We start from the raw sequence: 14,317 nt of genomic DNA, 5'->3' as shown, positions 1-14,317 counted from the left end.
CATTAGTTACCATGACGATGTGATCAGTTATCGACTTCAATCCAATCAGTAACCGTAACGATGCAGTCATTCTGTGCATGAGGGCACTGTCACACAGGGGAGGGCGAGCGACTGATTTCCTTTATCTCATTGGTTGCCAAAGCTTATTTCAGTCATGGTCATGCCGTGTTCGTGTCCACTGCCTCTTATGGGGTTTTCTATCTTCTTCTTCTTCTACATTTCTTTTTTTGGTTGTGACCTGCATTTAGGCCGATGATTCATTTGTCAAAATGTAGGACGTCTCTTTCTGCCTCACGCCTCTCCTCACCATCTGTTTTTCCTCACTGTTTCCCTAAATGTTAACCACTCCTGGCTAAATGAGCGGCTGGCATTTACTGTTCCTCTCCCACAGAAGTGGGTTAAAGGAGAGTGTGTGTAATGAGGTGTGAGCAAACACAGCATCTGACCAGATACATAATTGAGAGACTTTAAACCATGCTTCCAGAGGTACTTTTTCAATATGTATGAGCTGCTTTGGCAGCGTACATACATACTGCATATGGGCATGCCGCACACCTTATGGTCAGCTTCTGCAAGCTTTCATGTTAATATCTGACAGGTTGACCAGCTTGTTAAAAATGTACTGTTAAGAAACCTTGAAATGTGGCTACTTTGACCTTTGACCTACTTTGATGTACCACTACATTCAAATAATAATAATAATAATAATAATAACATATTTATATATATATATATATTTTTTTTTTAGTGTCTTACCAATGTATAAAGAATCACCCAACAGAAAAACAGTTTCTCTCAGCTTTCTGATGGTCTGTTATACCGCTATGTTTAATTCAGAAGAAAGGTACATGTGTGCCAAGCATAGGGAGGTTTGTATATGTGAAATGGCGCTCTTCATTAAAATATCGCTGAACTTCAAAAGCAGGGACTTAAAACTTGTTTGCCCTTGATCAACAGAAGAAAATAAAAATGTTGGAAGTCGATGAAAGCCGGACCAAACCCTCTGAGGAGTAGGCTGGTCAGCGTTATACACCGTCAAACTAGTGGGGTGTCTGTAGCCCAGTCCAAGCCTACATTTTCCAGATTTCATTAACAGTACGATGCCTGTCCCATGAGTCATATCAGACAAGTTCACCACCATATCTGCACACGCATACAGTTATTATGTTCATTGTGAGAGGCAACTCTGTGCAGCAGTTTGGCTTGAATTATCCACCATAGCCTACATGGAGAAAACCATCGCTCACATAGGAGCACAACCATCATCATCCTATACAAGAGCACAGTGTCTATGTGTGCGTGTGTACACACATTTGGAGGGGGGTTGTCTCCCTGACCAAAAGTGTAATTATCTTATGATGGAACATGATTCCGTATTAGATCCCACAGCAGAGTATAGTCGCCAACAAACGGAAATAACATAAACACGCCGTGGCTATACAGCTTCACGTACAGTGGTAGTGATATTAGATTTCACCTGATTGAGTTTTCTCTTTGTATCTTTCTGAAACGCAATAATGGCAAACACATGTTCAGCATGGCAGATCACCGGGGAAGCCTCAGTCTCTCTAACACAATCTAATATCATCTACTCATAACGCAGACTACACACACACACACACACTCGTACGCAGAAAACACAAAACTAATTATGCTGAATCTTCCCTAATGGAACGAGAATTTAGATTAATGATAATTTGGGGAGATCAATACATTTTTCTCATCACTGTAGTGTGTGCGTGTGCACTTCTGTGCGCGCGCGTGCGTGCGTGTCTGGTATGAGGAGCGGGATATTAAGGCCGCCTGGTTATTGGCTGAGTTAGAATGATGATGGTGATGATGGGGTGGGGTGTCCCACTTAGAGTTTCTCCTCATCTAATCTCCCACACATGCGTTTCCCTGGCTACCTTTCGCTCACATGATCAAACATCGCAGTGCAGGAATGGATTCCTTTTTTATTTTTGCTTGTTCCTAGCCTCCTCTCTTGTTTTGCTCCCTTGTGGTTGCGCTTTGAGTTAGAGAATATATTCCTCATACCGTCATGTCCCGCCTTGTGGGCCAGCAGTTGGAGATGCCGCGTGCGCCCTCCTTTCATGCCACTGAAGTAGTTGCCTCCCAGGCTTTTATTGATAATGCTGCCTTCACTGCAGTGACTGGAGATTGCTGCGTATCAGGGAATAGATGGGAGCTGTCTGTCTTAGGGCCTGGCCTGTCACCCTCATGTCTTCCTTTTCTTTCTATATTGTGTTCTCACTCTTCCCATAAGTATCTAATGTCCTCTTTCCCCTTTACTCTCACTTAGCTGCATGTTTTCCTGCAAACGCCCCCAGCTTCTGCCTCAGTCTTGTGATTTTCAGTATTTTATAATTCCCTTCTTCCCTCCTCCTCATAATTCTTCAGATAGCTTCTTCATCATTGTTAGTATCTCCTGTATAATAAGGATATGGAAGCTCTGCTTGTTTTTTGCACAATAGAGGCTTTACCACAGTGTCATTGCTGGTGACAGGGTTCTAAATCTTTTTTGTGCCCCTTTCTTTTTTCCCTTTTTTTTTTTTTTGTTGGCCTGCGATGGATGTAGTTTGGGATTGCCACAAGCTCACCTGAGGCAGAGCTCTGTGTACGGGGCTGCTGCATCCATTTCTGAAACACATCACCTGCCTCATCAAATGTGTTCTTTGCATATGCAAATGTTCAACGTGCAGTCATGGGCCGTTTGTCTGCACACACGCGCATAAATGCGCAAGGTCGTGATGTGTGATAAATTAAGAGACTTTGAGGGGTGTGGTGAAACGGAAAATAATTTCCCAAAAAGGTTTTTTGATTAATCACGTCTGTTTCAGACATTCAAGGTCAGGTTCCCTCCGATCGCGTCTTCTTCTTTTTCACGCGAGCGAATCCTCACGTTCTCTCTCGTGCACTCACAACGGCACATTTTTCTGTCAAACCCAATCCAATCTCCGGCTCGTTTCCTTGTTCGGCCCTATCTGCCGACACGATGAGATTCTCTGTGTTGTGTCTCTCCATCTCTCATAAGCACCCGTGTGTGTATGTGTGTGTGTGTGTGTGTCCTGCTGCTGCTGTAATTGAAGTCGTAACTCAGAGCTAGATACAGTGCTGCTGCTCCCCATGTAAATCAGCAGCTAATAGTAGGAGCGAGCAGAAAACGGCCCTGCAGTGCTGCCTCCTGAATACACACCCGCTCTCGCCCTCCTCCATCCTGCACTAACAGAATGGCCACTGTTCTGTGGTTTAATGTGCATAATGTGTTTTATGCTCATCGGCAGACCCCTTTCAAACACACACACAGGCAAGCATGAAGACACATGGCTCAGTCTGATACATCTTGTGCTCTCCCCTTTGTGCAAAGTTTTTCTGGGTCATTAATGTCCCGAACGTTGCCCTGACCCCAAGAGGATGCACACCTCTTGTGCATCCTGTTCCTGCTCTCCAGCCTGCTTACAACAGTCAGTCTTTCAGACAGGCTGGCAGGAAATAGGAAATGAATTTGGTTTGACATTGTGTTTTACAACTAGCTATGAATATATATTGCATGGGTTTGCCCTGTATGCGGATGTGTTCAAGGCTGTCCTTATGTGCAGATATCCCTATAATAGGCCCAGTCTTAATGAAATTATTCAAGGGGAGTTGTGGAGTAGAATTGAGAAGTGGTGCTATCCCTTTGACACAATGGGATCATAGATACATCATGGTCGTTAGCATAGACATTAGCCTCCTAGTTCAGAAGAGAAGCCAATTGTCAGTCGGGTGAAGCCTCTCCCTCGTTGTTTCTGACACTCTTATCTATGCCCCCGCTCACAGAGGTCCAGACAAGCTGGCATCTGTAGCATTGTATGTTGTGTGTAAAGTGGCAGGGGTTGGCAAGTAGCATCAGGCCAAAGCGTGCTGTCCTGCAGAGGATTGGGGTGTGTCTAAAGCCTTCAGTCCTGACATGCTTGGTGTCCTGGCTGTGGATAAGCCCCAGGCTGTGCTAAGGCTAATGCTAAAGGCGGAGCAGGCAGCCATTAAGACTATAAGTCCTCTGGAGTGGAGCTGAAGAGGCTGCCTGCTGCTTTTCAAAATCCCCCCAGGAGCATGTTCTCACTTTCTGTCTTTTACATCTCTCTCATCTTTTCCAGGCTCTCTTCCTCCCTCTGCACCCTCACTTTCACTTGTCTTGTGAATATCTGTTCAGCTGATGATTTATCCCTTAACTTTTCCATTTTTCTCTCATCCTGTCTTCTTTAAGAAAAAAATCTCATCCCTCTCTATGTTCGCCTTTTTTTTTTTTTTTTTTTTTTTTTTGCTTTTATTCATTCCTCTTGTGTGTGCCTCTTTCTCCCTGTCTCTTGCCCACTTTTTCTCCCTTTAAAGTGGAGGCATTATATTGTGGCCTAGTAGAAAGCTTGTCAGCTCAGTGGTCATTAAGTAATCATTAGACTATTTTTAAAAAAAAAAGAAGCCAAAGTCTTAGGCAGAGACCCAGCAGCACCTCTGGCGTTCACACTTCATTTACTGTATGCCTCATTAAAATTAATGTATCTACAGGTTAGTCTGTTGAATATTCATGCAAGCATCAGGTGATTAGAGAGACTGGCATAAATGACTGTAGGGCAAAGAGGTTATGACTGATCAATACAAAGACTGTGATGAAGGCACACGACGAGAGGGTTGAATCAGATTTTTTTTTAACCTGAAACTCAATGTATTAAAAGACTTCACCTAAAGCGGCGACGGCACAAAACACACACGCAAGAAGAAAAAAAAAAGGAAAATGAACTGCAATTTTCTCCCTTGACAAAGAAAAAAGGATAACTTTTTTTCTTTGATTTACCATCTCTAGCTGTATTCTCCTCTTCTGAGCGCTCGGCCGGGCAGTTTTGTAGATCCTTTGAAGTTATCCTAAAATTTTGTTATGAGCGTGTGCTTGTGTGAGCTGTGGTTGGTATGCTCTGATGTGCCACAGTAGCATCCTTAGCTGTACACTTCTCCTCCCCCTGGACTCAAACTTGTTTTCATCTGCTATGCTTCATAAACAACAATTGTGCAGTGCTGCTTTTGGGATTTGCAGTGCACTTTGCTATCCCCCCCCCCCTTTTTTTTTTTTTTTTTGCATCAAAACTGGGCTGTTGTTTGTAGCCTTTATGTACTTGCCTCCACTGATGACTAAATGGAATAAAGACAGTTTTGTCTCAACTCTGCACTTTCCTGTAGCTATTAAACCAGACAATATCCACACACATGGAGAAGGGATGAGATGAGGGTTCAGTGAGCCAATTAGTGTGACTCCACTGTGTGGATTTGTGTGTACTGTAATGACTGTACATGCCCAGCAAACTGCTGAAACACAGTATTTCCAGTAGAGCCGAGACAATTGTGGACTGAGCCGTGCTCTGTCTCTCATTACATCTCCATTTCATCAAGTAAAATTCATTTCAGGCTTTCTGTGGAGCAAAAATCAGACTTTTTGATTAAACGTTATTCAGTCCTGGATGCTGATGTAAGGTTTAACTGAGTTGTGTGTTTTTTGTTTTTGTTTTTTTATTTGAGGATGAGCTCACTGACATTCTTAAATATATCCTGGCCACCCTTGTTGATCATGAAGAAAGCGTTGCCCTGGAAACGGCAGGTGAACAGTGCAAGATGCTGTCAACGTTAATGCTCAAGGTTAAATGAAAAATTGTTATGTTTATTCCGTGAGTTTAAAGAAGAGAATTCAAGTGTTACTACATAAAGAATTCCGTGCGTTGCTGTTCACACCCGACTAACAACTTGACTGGCACGTGAACTAATGCGGAGCAGTGAGAACAAGTGTTTCCAATTACGGATTTGTCTTACTTCGTGGATGAACCCTTGAGGCTTATTAAAGAAACGCTGTAGCCAAAAACGTGTGATGACAGTTAAAAAAGGTATCGACAGCCTTGCTGACACACAAGAATGCAGAACTACTCTTGCTGTTTAGGGAATGCACATAGATGATAAGCATCCTTGTTAACAATCAACGCTTGAACTGTCTCCCTGTGCTGGTTTTCTTCCCACAACATAATGAATCTTCCCCCATCAGTGCTGCACATAAAAAAGCACTGCACACTGTACGCACATCATCCTGAATTTTTAGCTCGTCTGCTGCTTGCGTCAGCACATGCACTCTTGGTAGGAATGGCTATAGTGTAGCTGACAGAAGGAACTTCGCTCTCTGTGGGAATGGACACGTGTCAGGATTTGACAGGCTGATCTGTGAAGTCGCTTTCACAGCATGAGGATTCTGCAGGGAGCGGAGACTTTTAAGATGTTTTGGCATATGAAAAGATGCATTTTCTTTCCTTTAATTTTTCTTTCTGCTTCTGTGCTCATTGTTCTCAGATTTTCTTTTTCTTCTACTTCTTTTTCTTTTTGTTTTTTTTTGTCCCTTCAGTGTATGCTTGACTGAGCAATAATAACTTGTAATAGCTCATGATGCTACTTAATAGCTCTCAAATAATTAGCCTATTTTAGATTTTTAAACGGCATATCTGTAAACACTGATGTACGAAAAAAGGCTTTCAGCCCCCAGTTTTTCTCCTGGCTGCCGATTCAAACTTCAGAATGGAAATGGCAGAGAATCGCTTTGTCCTGTGCCAATCCAATCCTGCATGGTTCCACTTCAGGAGGTTCGGAAGTAATTCTCCTGAAAAAAAAAGAAAAAGAAAAAAGGATTGCCAGGATTCCACAGGGCTCTACCGCAATTCCGGATAGGGACATTGTCGGGCTTCCTCCCAAGTCTAGTGGGTACAGAGGTAAAGGGGCAATGATGATGACTAATTTAAGGTGCTAGCTTTACTCTTACGCAACATGGTGGTCTCACAATGTCTTGTAGACAGGCGTCTTTTGAATGCAGCTAAACACACGCATACTGAATGTACGCGGCAGCTTTGAAATATTACAAACGGCTCTCATTTTAGCATGCGTGCCAATCTGTGGATAAGGATGAGCCTCTCTAGGCAGATGGCTATGACCCTAGGCAGTCAATCATTCAGTCAGTCATAGCAAAGCCTAGCGTGAGCTAGAAGGGTGCATGAATTTGGGGATACAGAAGGTTGTTTTACAAAGGAGAAACATAAAAAGGAATTGGGAAGCTTTAAAAGGAGGTCAGATATAGTTCAAGTTATCAAACAGGAAACAAAATGTACATGACAACTCATTAACATCGAATTAATACAAATGCACTGCATATTGCACATCATATCTGTTTTTATTTACAGTTTTGGGGTTTTTTTTACAGATATGCCTGACTCTCAAAGCATCAATACCCAAATTTTCCTTTGAAAATAAATTTTTCAATAAAATCTTTCTTTTAACTTTGGGGGGAAATGTCGAACTGTGCTTCCATCTCAAAATATAAAAACGGTTCGGAAATGGTCGGATGGAGGACAAGTGGAAAAAGAATATGGCTGTCATCCAGCATTTTATGCCAGCTTTAGGTACTCGACAGTTTTTGATGTTCAGTGGAACAGATGCATTGCAGCATTGCCAAAACTGTAGGTTTGAGATCTATGGTGCTATTTGTGATCTCAAGTATATGATATCTAAGTATCAATTTTGGGGGTTTTTTGTGTCTGTTTAATCTTTATGTTATTAATTACAATAAAAACTGCATCTATAGATGCATTACAACAGGCAGTTTTTTAAAACTGCTGTTTTAATCCATCCAGAAATCACCCATGTCCTTTAGATAATGCTAGCTGATACCTCAAAATGTGTTTTACACTCATTCTGGTGTGAAGAAAGATGGCATTTCCTCAAGATGCATGTCTATAGCTGCTCACATGTATGGAATCTGTTTCCCTGCACACGAGTTCTACCAGTCAAATTGTTGTTGTGCAGGCAAGATGGTTAAAACTAGTTATAGAGGTGGTGTGCCAATTCCACTGGGAAAAACCGCTAAAAAATAAACTATAAATGCAAAACTATGCAGACCTGTTTGGCTTAATGTATGAATATTTGATTGCTTGTAAGTACCCCTGTTGTTATGATTGTTGAAGACAGATCTTCACTGCATTATAACAAGTATTTTCACGTCTCATGTAAATTACAGAAGCTCTTACATCATGAAAAAATGTGCTTTTCACGACAGGAACGGAGAATTATGAGGTGCAGGTGGACATAAGATGTATGAAAACACACAATTTCTGTCCTTGTGTTGTCATAGAATGTATGACAACACAAGGATGTTTATGTCTACATGCATTTTTGTGGTTTTCTACATACTTTGCTCAACTAATCCCTCTCCCCCCAGGCATTTGACAGTGGGACTCTGGTTGCGGTCACACCTGATGTACCTGCAACTAATCCTATCGCACAACCAATGTCACTGTAACCAATCCTGTCACAGCACTCAGGGCAGCCTCAGTTCCTTCCTGACATCCCAGTCACACCTCGCTGTCGTCTCCTTCCTCTCCTATCTGCTCTCTTCCCTCCTTGCTTGACTTTATAAATGGATTCCTACTTCGTTTACTTTCTGGCAGACTGACAAGACGCCCCCCCCCCCCCCCCCCCCCCCCCCAACTGCTTTTGTCTTATATCTTACTTAATAACGTAGCCCTACTTTGCAATCCACCCCACTACCATTCACCCTTGTCTCTTCTCCTGTTCTGCATCTTATCATACATTTTTACTTTGATACCAGCAGACCTCCCATCCCTGCAGCTTTGGTTTTCTTGACATTTCCCTCTCCTTCCTGTTCCCTTCTTTCTCTCTTTCTTCATCAACCGCTGCACCCACCCACACATCACTATCTTTTCCTCCCCTGGTGCCACCAGAAATAAACCTAGCAACATGTCGTCTGTCACAAAACAGAAATTGCATTGTGTACCTGTCACCAGCGCTCACATTTTCCTATACCCATAGAAATGACTGTCTGCTCCTTTTCCTTTTCTCCCTTTTCCCCCCATCTCCCTTCATTCCTTGCAGAGAGTAAGCTGAGAGTGCAAAAGAACAACCAGTCTCAGGTGTACCTGGAAGACAGCCGTGTCAGGATCAATTGCTCCATCACCTCCCAGACCAACCAGGACTCCCAGCATACCGTGATGTGGTACGTGAGACGAGCGACCGGGTCGGAGGCTGACGAGCTGCTGCTGAGGATCGAACGTTCCGGGGCCTTCGAATATGGCGCCTACGCAGATGAGGAGAGACTGAGACGGCGTGTGCAGGCTGAGAGGTTGTCACCCCGTCTGTATGTGCTGACGCTGAACAGGGCTGAAAGCAGCGATTCTGGCACGTACTACTGCTTGGTGGAGGAGTGGCTGAGTGACCCAGATGGAGTCTGGTATCGACTCTCCCGGGATTCCTCGGGGTTCACGCAGGTTCTGGTCAGAAAACCAGGTGAGCAAGCAGTGCTTTTCCCTTTAACCAAATCCATGTTTATTCCCACTGCAGAGAGGTAGCAGCTGCCACTTAAGCCCTACATTTTGTGATCCTTTAAACCACTTAACCATTGTTAACTCAATCCTTCCTCCAACTTGCTTTCCTCCCTCTATGACATGCTATGTCTCACTCCAATGACCTTACACCTGCCCCAGCCAGAGCTCAGGTGGAAAAAGATGGATTGAAGTCATGCCAGCTGATGGAAAACCCTAATCCTCTTGTCCAGAATTCAAAAACTTGAGCTTAAAGCTATGATGTTCCAACTGCCACCTACACTCTGACATCCCACCTCATTACAGTTATTTTAGGAACTCTCCCACTTGTATCTTTTTCCTCTCCCTAACTTGACTAACTTCCTCTCCCTTTTCTCATTTACCTAAACCCTCCTACTCTTCATATACAAAGAGATTCTTTGTCTAACCCCATAAATGCCAATAATAACTGAACAGTCCTGCTGAAGGTGACTTTTCAGGCACTTGGGGAGCAGTATTCATCTGCCAGGTGTGCTGTTTACAATGCAGAATTTATATCATTGATCAGGCATCTGTCCAACTAGAATGTGAGGATGAAAACACCTGGTGATTAGCCCGTAGAGTAAGAAGTGCTTACAGTACTATGTTTTTAAGTTGAATCTGGTCTACCAGTGCATAGCTGAAGCACTCAGCTACTCACGCAAATGAAAATATTTTGAAATATGCGCATCGTATACAAGGCTTGTTTTGGGGAGACTAACTCGTCCCTTTCATGCTTCAGAGAGTTAACACAATATATGTGGAAACTCATCATGCAACATGGACTGTAACTTTTATTATTCATGACCCTATAGATTTCAACTTTTATGGACATGTAAACATCTTCATAAGCTAAATATAAAATGCGGTATAAACTTCGTAGACGTTCATTAAGGTGTTAAAACATTCACCCAGGAAGTCATCCAAAAATCTGCCTGCCGAGAAAAAAGATGAGGGGAGACGTGTGCCAGAACTCTCCTTTTTTTCCCCCTGCTTTCCTGCTGTGCTTTCTGCTTCTCATTATACTTTAACAAGGAGACCGTTCCAAACTGTGTGTGAGATGAGTCCAGGCATGCCAAGTCTGTACTGTCATTTTTTTTAAAACTGCAGTGGAACTGGGTCATAGTATCACCCCTGAAGGACTGTAGTATAACCGCACACCAGACACAGTAGCCTTGGGGTAGGATCCAACCCTGCTGGGAAGCTGAAAGACTAGTGATAGCTCTGGGCAGCGCTCTGAGATTTATTTATTTTTTCCTTTTTGTTTGTGCATTTGGGAAGTTTAGTGTCCCATTTTCAGAATCATTTGCTGTTTTGTAGTATTAATTTCTTTGGACTTGTTCAAATTAGAGCAATGACTGGCATTTATTTTGATTCATTTAAAAAGAACATCTCTTCATGATTTTATCAGTAAAACACTGAAATACAGCTACCGAATGCCAAACTGACAGCAAAGAAAAAAGAAAATCATCATCACAGAAGCGTTTTTTGTATGGGGAAATAATAATATAATATTAATATGCTGCTATTCTGAAGATCTTCAGAATAGCAGCATGGTAACCTACTAATTAACTGATTTGTTTGTTTTGTATTTGAACTTGAACTAAGCTGAAATTATTAGAAATTTCTTGGAGAGCTTCAGGGTCTTCAATTTCTGTTTATTTTCCGGACCCCTGCAGAGGTTCGCTTGCAGGTTGAAGAACTGGAGTCAAACATGACTGTGGAAGAGTCCGGTCCAATCCGACTAGGCTGCAGCATTCCCTCACAGTCATCCCGAAACTCCCGCTTCTCCGTGTCCTGGTATGTAGAGCGCCCTAAAAACGACAACAATGAGGATCAGCCAGGGGAAGAAGAAGGAGACCGGGAGTGCGTGTTCTCCATTGGACATGATGCCGTTTTTGGAAATGGAAACTGCAGCCCCATAGAGGAACCCGGGCCAAATTCTCGCTTGCAGTTTGAGAGGATGGCCTCTGATCAGTACAGCCTGACCATTCAAGGGGCCCGGCCAACAGACGGGGGCCGATACTACTGCCACGTTGAAGAGTGGCTGCTCAACCCCCGCAACGTATGGTACCGCCTGGCCACCAACAATTCTGGGTACACTATTGTCAATGTATTACAACAAGGTAAGCTCGTAAAAGACAGAATCTTTTGATCTGTCGTGACACTGAAGATTGCATAAAGCTATACTTTTATCAATGGCTGCCTTCTAACAGCATACTGGTAATTTATTACCAATTAGCTACTGCTTATTTGGAAATCTAGGCTTATCGTATGTATTGTCACACTGTGCAGTCCTAATATCTCCTAATATGTGTTTTGGTGCAGGCAAACGGAAACTAATAATAAGCAAGTTATGCAGCTCTTAGTTACTTTTTTTTTCTCGTAATTTCTATCTTGTGGGATCTGGCTTCCTCAGTTGCAATTAACAAGTAAAAATGAGAGCCAGACATGGCCGCTTACTGTTTAGCACTGAAGCTGAGTCATTTACAGTGTCAAAAGCTGTGCTGGTATTTAAAGCAGTAAAATAAATCAAATTACAAGGCTCAATAAATAAGAGAAGATGATTTAGAAGTGCAAAAAGTGCAAGCTGTAAGAGACCTGCACTCTGTATTTATCAGTACTCAGCTATGTTTATTATTAACCCTCTGAAGTCTGACTCACATTGTCCTGTTCGTTGGTTCCCCTGGTTTCATTGTGTAAAAATGCTTGCGTAATCTCATTTCTAACGAGTACAATCTGGTTATATACATCTTTTATTCAGTAAATTCTAGCCTATTCAAATGTGCTGCAGTGACGCCAGGTGAACTTCTAAAAGTTTATGACTACAGACAGAAAAGAGAAAAACTCTGAATGTTCTCTATTTACAGTCATTAAGGTCATTTTGTTTTTCTCCATTACAGAGGGCCACATCATTTTCCTTACTTCCAGATATATACACGCTGATCAAAAAGGCACTGAGCTTATCTAGGAAAAATCTAAGTTCCTTCTGTTTTTGCCAAAACTTGGTAAAACTATTTTTAAAAGCCAGAAATCCTGTTAATTATTGTTTTACACAAATTCTGAGAGGTGTAGTTTTCAATTTCTTTTCCCCCCCACTTATTCTCACATAACCACATATTCATTCATGTGACATCATAGCAGCTTACATATGCTGATACAGCAGCTTCTCAGGTGGAAGAAAGAAATATAATATGTATGTATATATATCAGTAAATGGTGATATTTTGACACATAAATGAGAAACTTTTGAAAGAATAAAACAACTAACGTGTTTATTTTCTGCCAACAGTGTCCACTGTCCAGTCAGTGGTGTGCTCCAATAGCTCCCTCTTCTACTTTGTCTTTTTTTATCCCTTCCCCATTTTTGGCATCCTCCTCATCGCCCTGCTGCTAGTCCGCTACAAGAGCCGCAACAACAGCAAGAGCCAAGAAGGCAAGAACGGTGCTCCCTTACTGTGGATTAAAGAACCTCACCTCAGTTACTCTCCCACCTGCCTGGACCCGCCAGCTCTCAGCCTGCACCCCGGCTCGGTCGACTAAGCAAGGGTCCTGCCCGACTGCCTCGCTTAAATCGTGGATTTAGCCTACACTATGCCAGGGAGCAGATCTGGACTCCACCTTCAGACCTTACTGTCGTTCACTGCTGTGTTGAATTAGTCAATCAGTTGATCAGTTTGAAAATTCACACCCTGGTGGCTGTCTGTTTTATGTTAAAAAAGTGTGTGTGTGTGTGGATGAGGTTGTGTCTAGTGTGTAAGCACAATTAACTGTGCACGTGCAAAGTATGGGAAAGGAAGTATCATGAGGCTCTCTCATTTTCTTTTTGTTTTGTCTTTTTTTTGTGAATCTTAATTTCTTAGTTGCATCTTTATTACTCTGAATATTCGTCTATTTTTCAAAAGAGTGCGGGGAGGGAAAAAAACTGTGCACATGAGATCACGGGCCAATTTAGGAAGAACATTTAAGAGAAGGAACTCTATAATCAACTCTGGCATTAAGAGTATGCCAAAAAAAAAGTCTCAGCACTGATCCAGGAGCAGCTACAGCCTTGCCCACTATGCTGGTTGCCATAGTGATGCTTTGCGCCCACTGACTTCGTAGCTGCCGACTTGGTTGCCAGGCTGCATAGAGACAAAGGCTAGGACACACAAGTCTGTGTCCTAAGTGAGGATGTGTGTATGTGTGTTGGCCCACCTGCCTTCACAATGAGTTTAGCTTGGCAGACAGAAACAGGTCCTGGTGTGCCACTTAAACACTGCCAGACACTCTGGCCTTAGTGGGAGACTGTCCCACTCTTCTTCTCCCAGAAAAGAAACTGCAAGCGAAAGAGTGGGAGATGGGGAAATTATGGAAAATAAATGAACAGCTCCCTCCTGCTGAGGATATATGTACTTTAACACAAGTGATTTTTTCTCAGTGCCAAGTCCTCCTTATTTCCTCAACAGCTACTCTTTGAAATTTTAAAGAGGGTGGGGGGGGGGGGTTTCAAAGGCAGATTGTAAATACGTCTTCTTACCTCCTGCTGTGGATTTATGGGACTTGTTGGCAAAAACAAAAGAAAAAAATTTACTTATGTTGAATCAGTTGAGTTGTCCTGGTTGAATTTCCACATTCTTGATTGAAATTGAATTCTTGCACATTTCTTTGAATTCCCCCGTACGACCACGAAGTCCTACATCTTTAAAAGATATCAGATGCATATTTTTTTTAAGGGATTTGTATAGCGCCACACTGAAGATTAAAAATGTGTAGATGTATCATAAACCACTAAACACATTATCTGCACATCAGAAGACCAGTTTATGATGACAAATGTTTGACTTTTGTGATTATTCTAAGGTTGTTGTTTTTTTTCTATTTATTGTTTTATACTGTTTTGCATAGCTTTGTAAGATTTTCTTTTT

General features: G+C 42.4%; 1 protein-coding gene across 1 annotated transcript in view; it reads left to right on the top strand.

The window, feature by feature from the left end:
• igsf3 (immunoglobulin superfamily, member 3) overlaps positions 1 to 13,877 on the top strand; it is a 78,995-nt gene extending 65,118 nt beyond the window's left edge. The window contains exons 7-9 of the mRNA XM_086266075.1: positions 8,947 to 9,357; positions 11,090 to 11,536; positions 12,703 to 13,877. Coding sequence (XP_086122201.1) covers positions 8,947 to 9,357; positions 11,090 to 11,536; positions 12,703 to 12,953 — 1,109 coding nt within the window. The 3' untranslated portion in view covers positions 12,954 to 13,877. The remainder of the gene's footprint in view (positions 1 to 8,946; positions 9,358 to 11,089; positions 11,537 to 12,702) is intronic.
• Positions 13,878 to 14,317: the final 440 nt, after the last annotated feature.

Source organism: Aulonocara sp. 'chitande type north' Nkhata Bay, linkage group LG16, assembly GCF_057382095.1.
Source record: "Aulonocara sp. 'chitande type north' Nkhata Bay isolate Kocher_YH1m ecotype deep benthic linkage group LG16, A_spYH_male_GT1.1, whole genome shotgun sequence".
Classification (NCBI taxonomy): Eukaryota; Metazoa; Chordata; class Actinopteri; order Cichliformes; family Cichlidae; genus Aulonocara; species Aulonocara sp. 'chitande type north' Nkhata Bay.
This window is presented reverse-complemented; position numbering and strand designations above follow the sequence as displayed.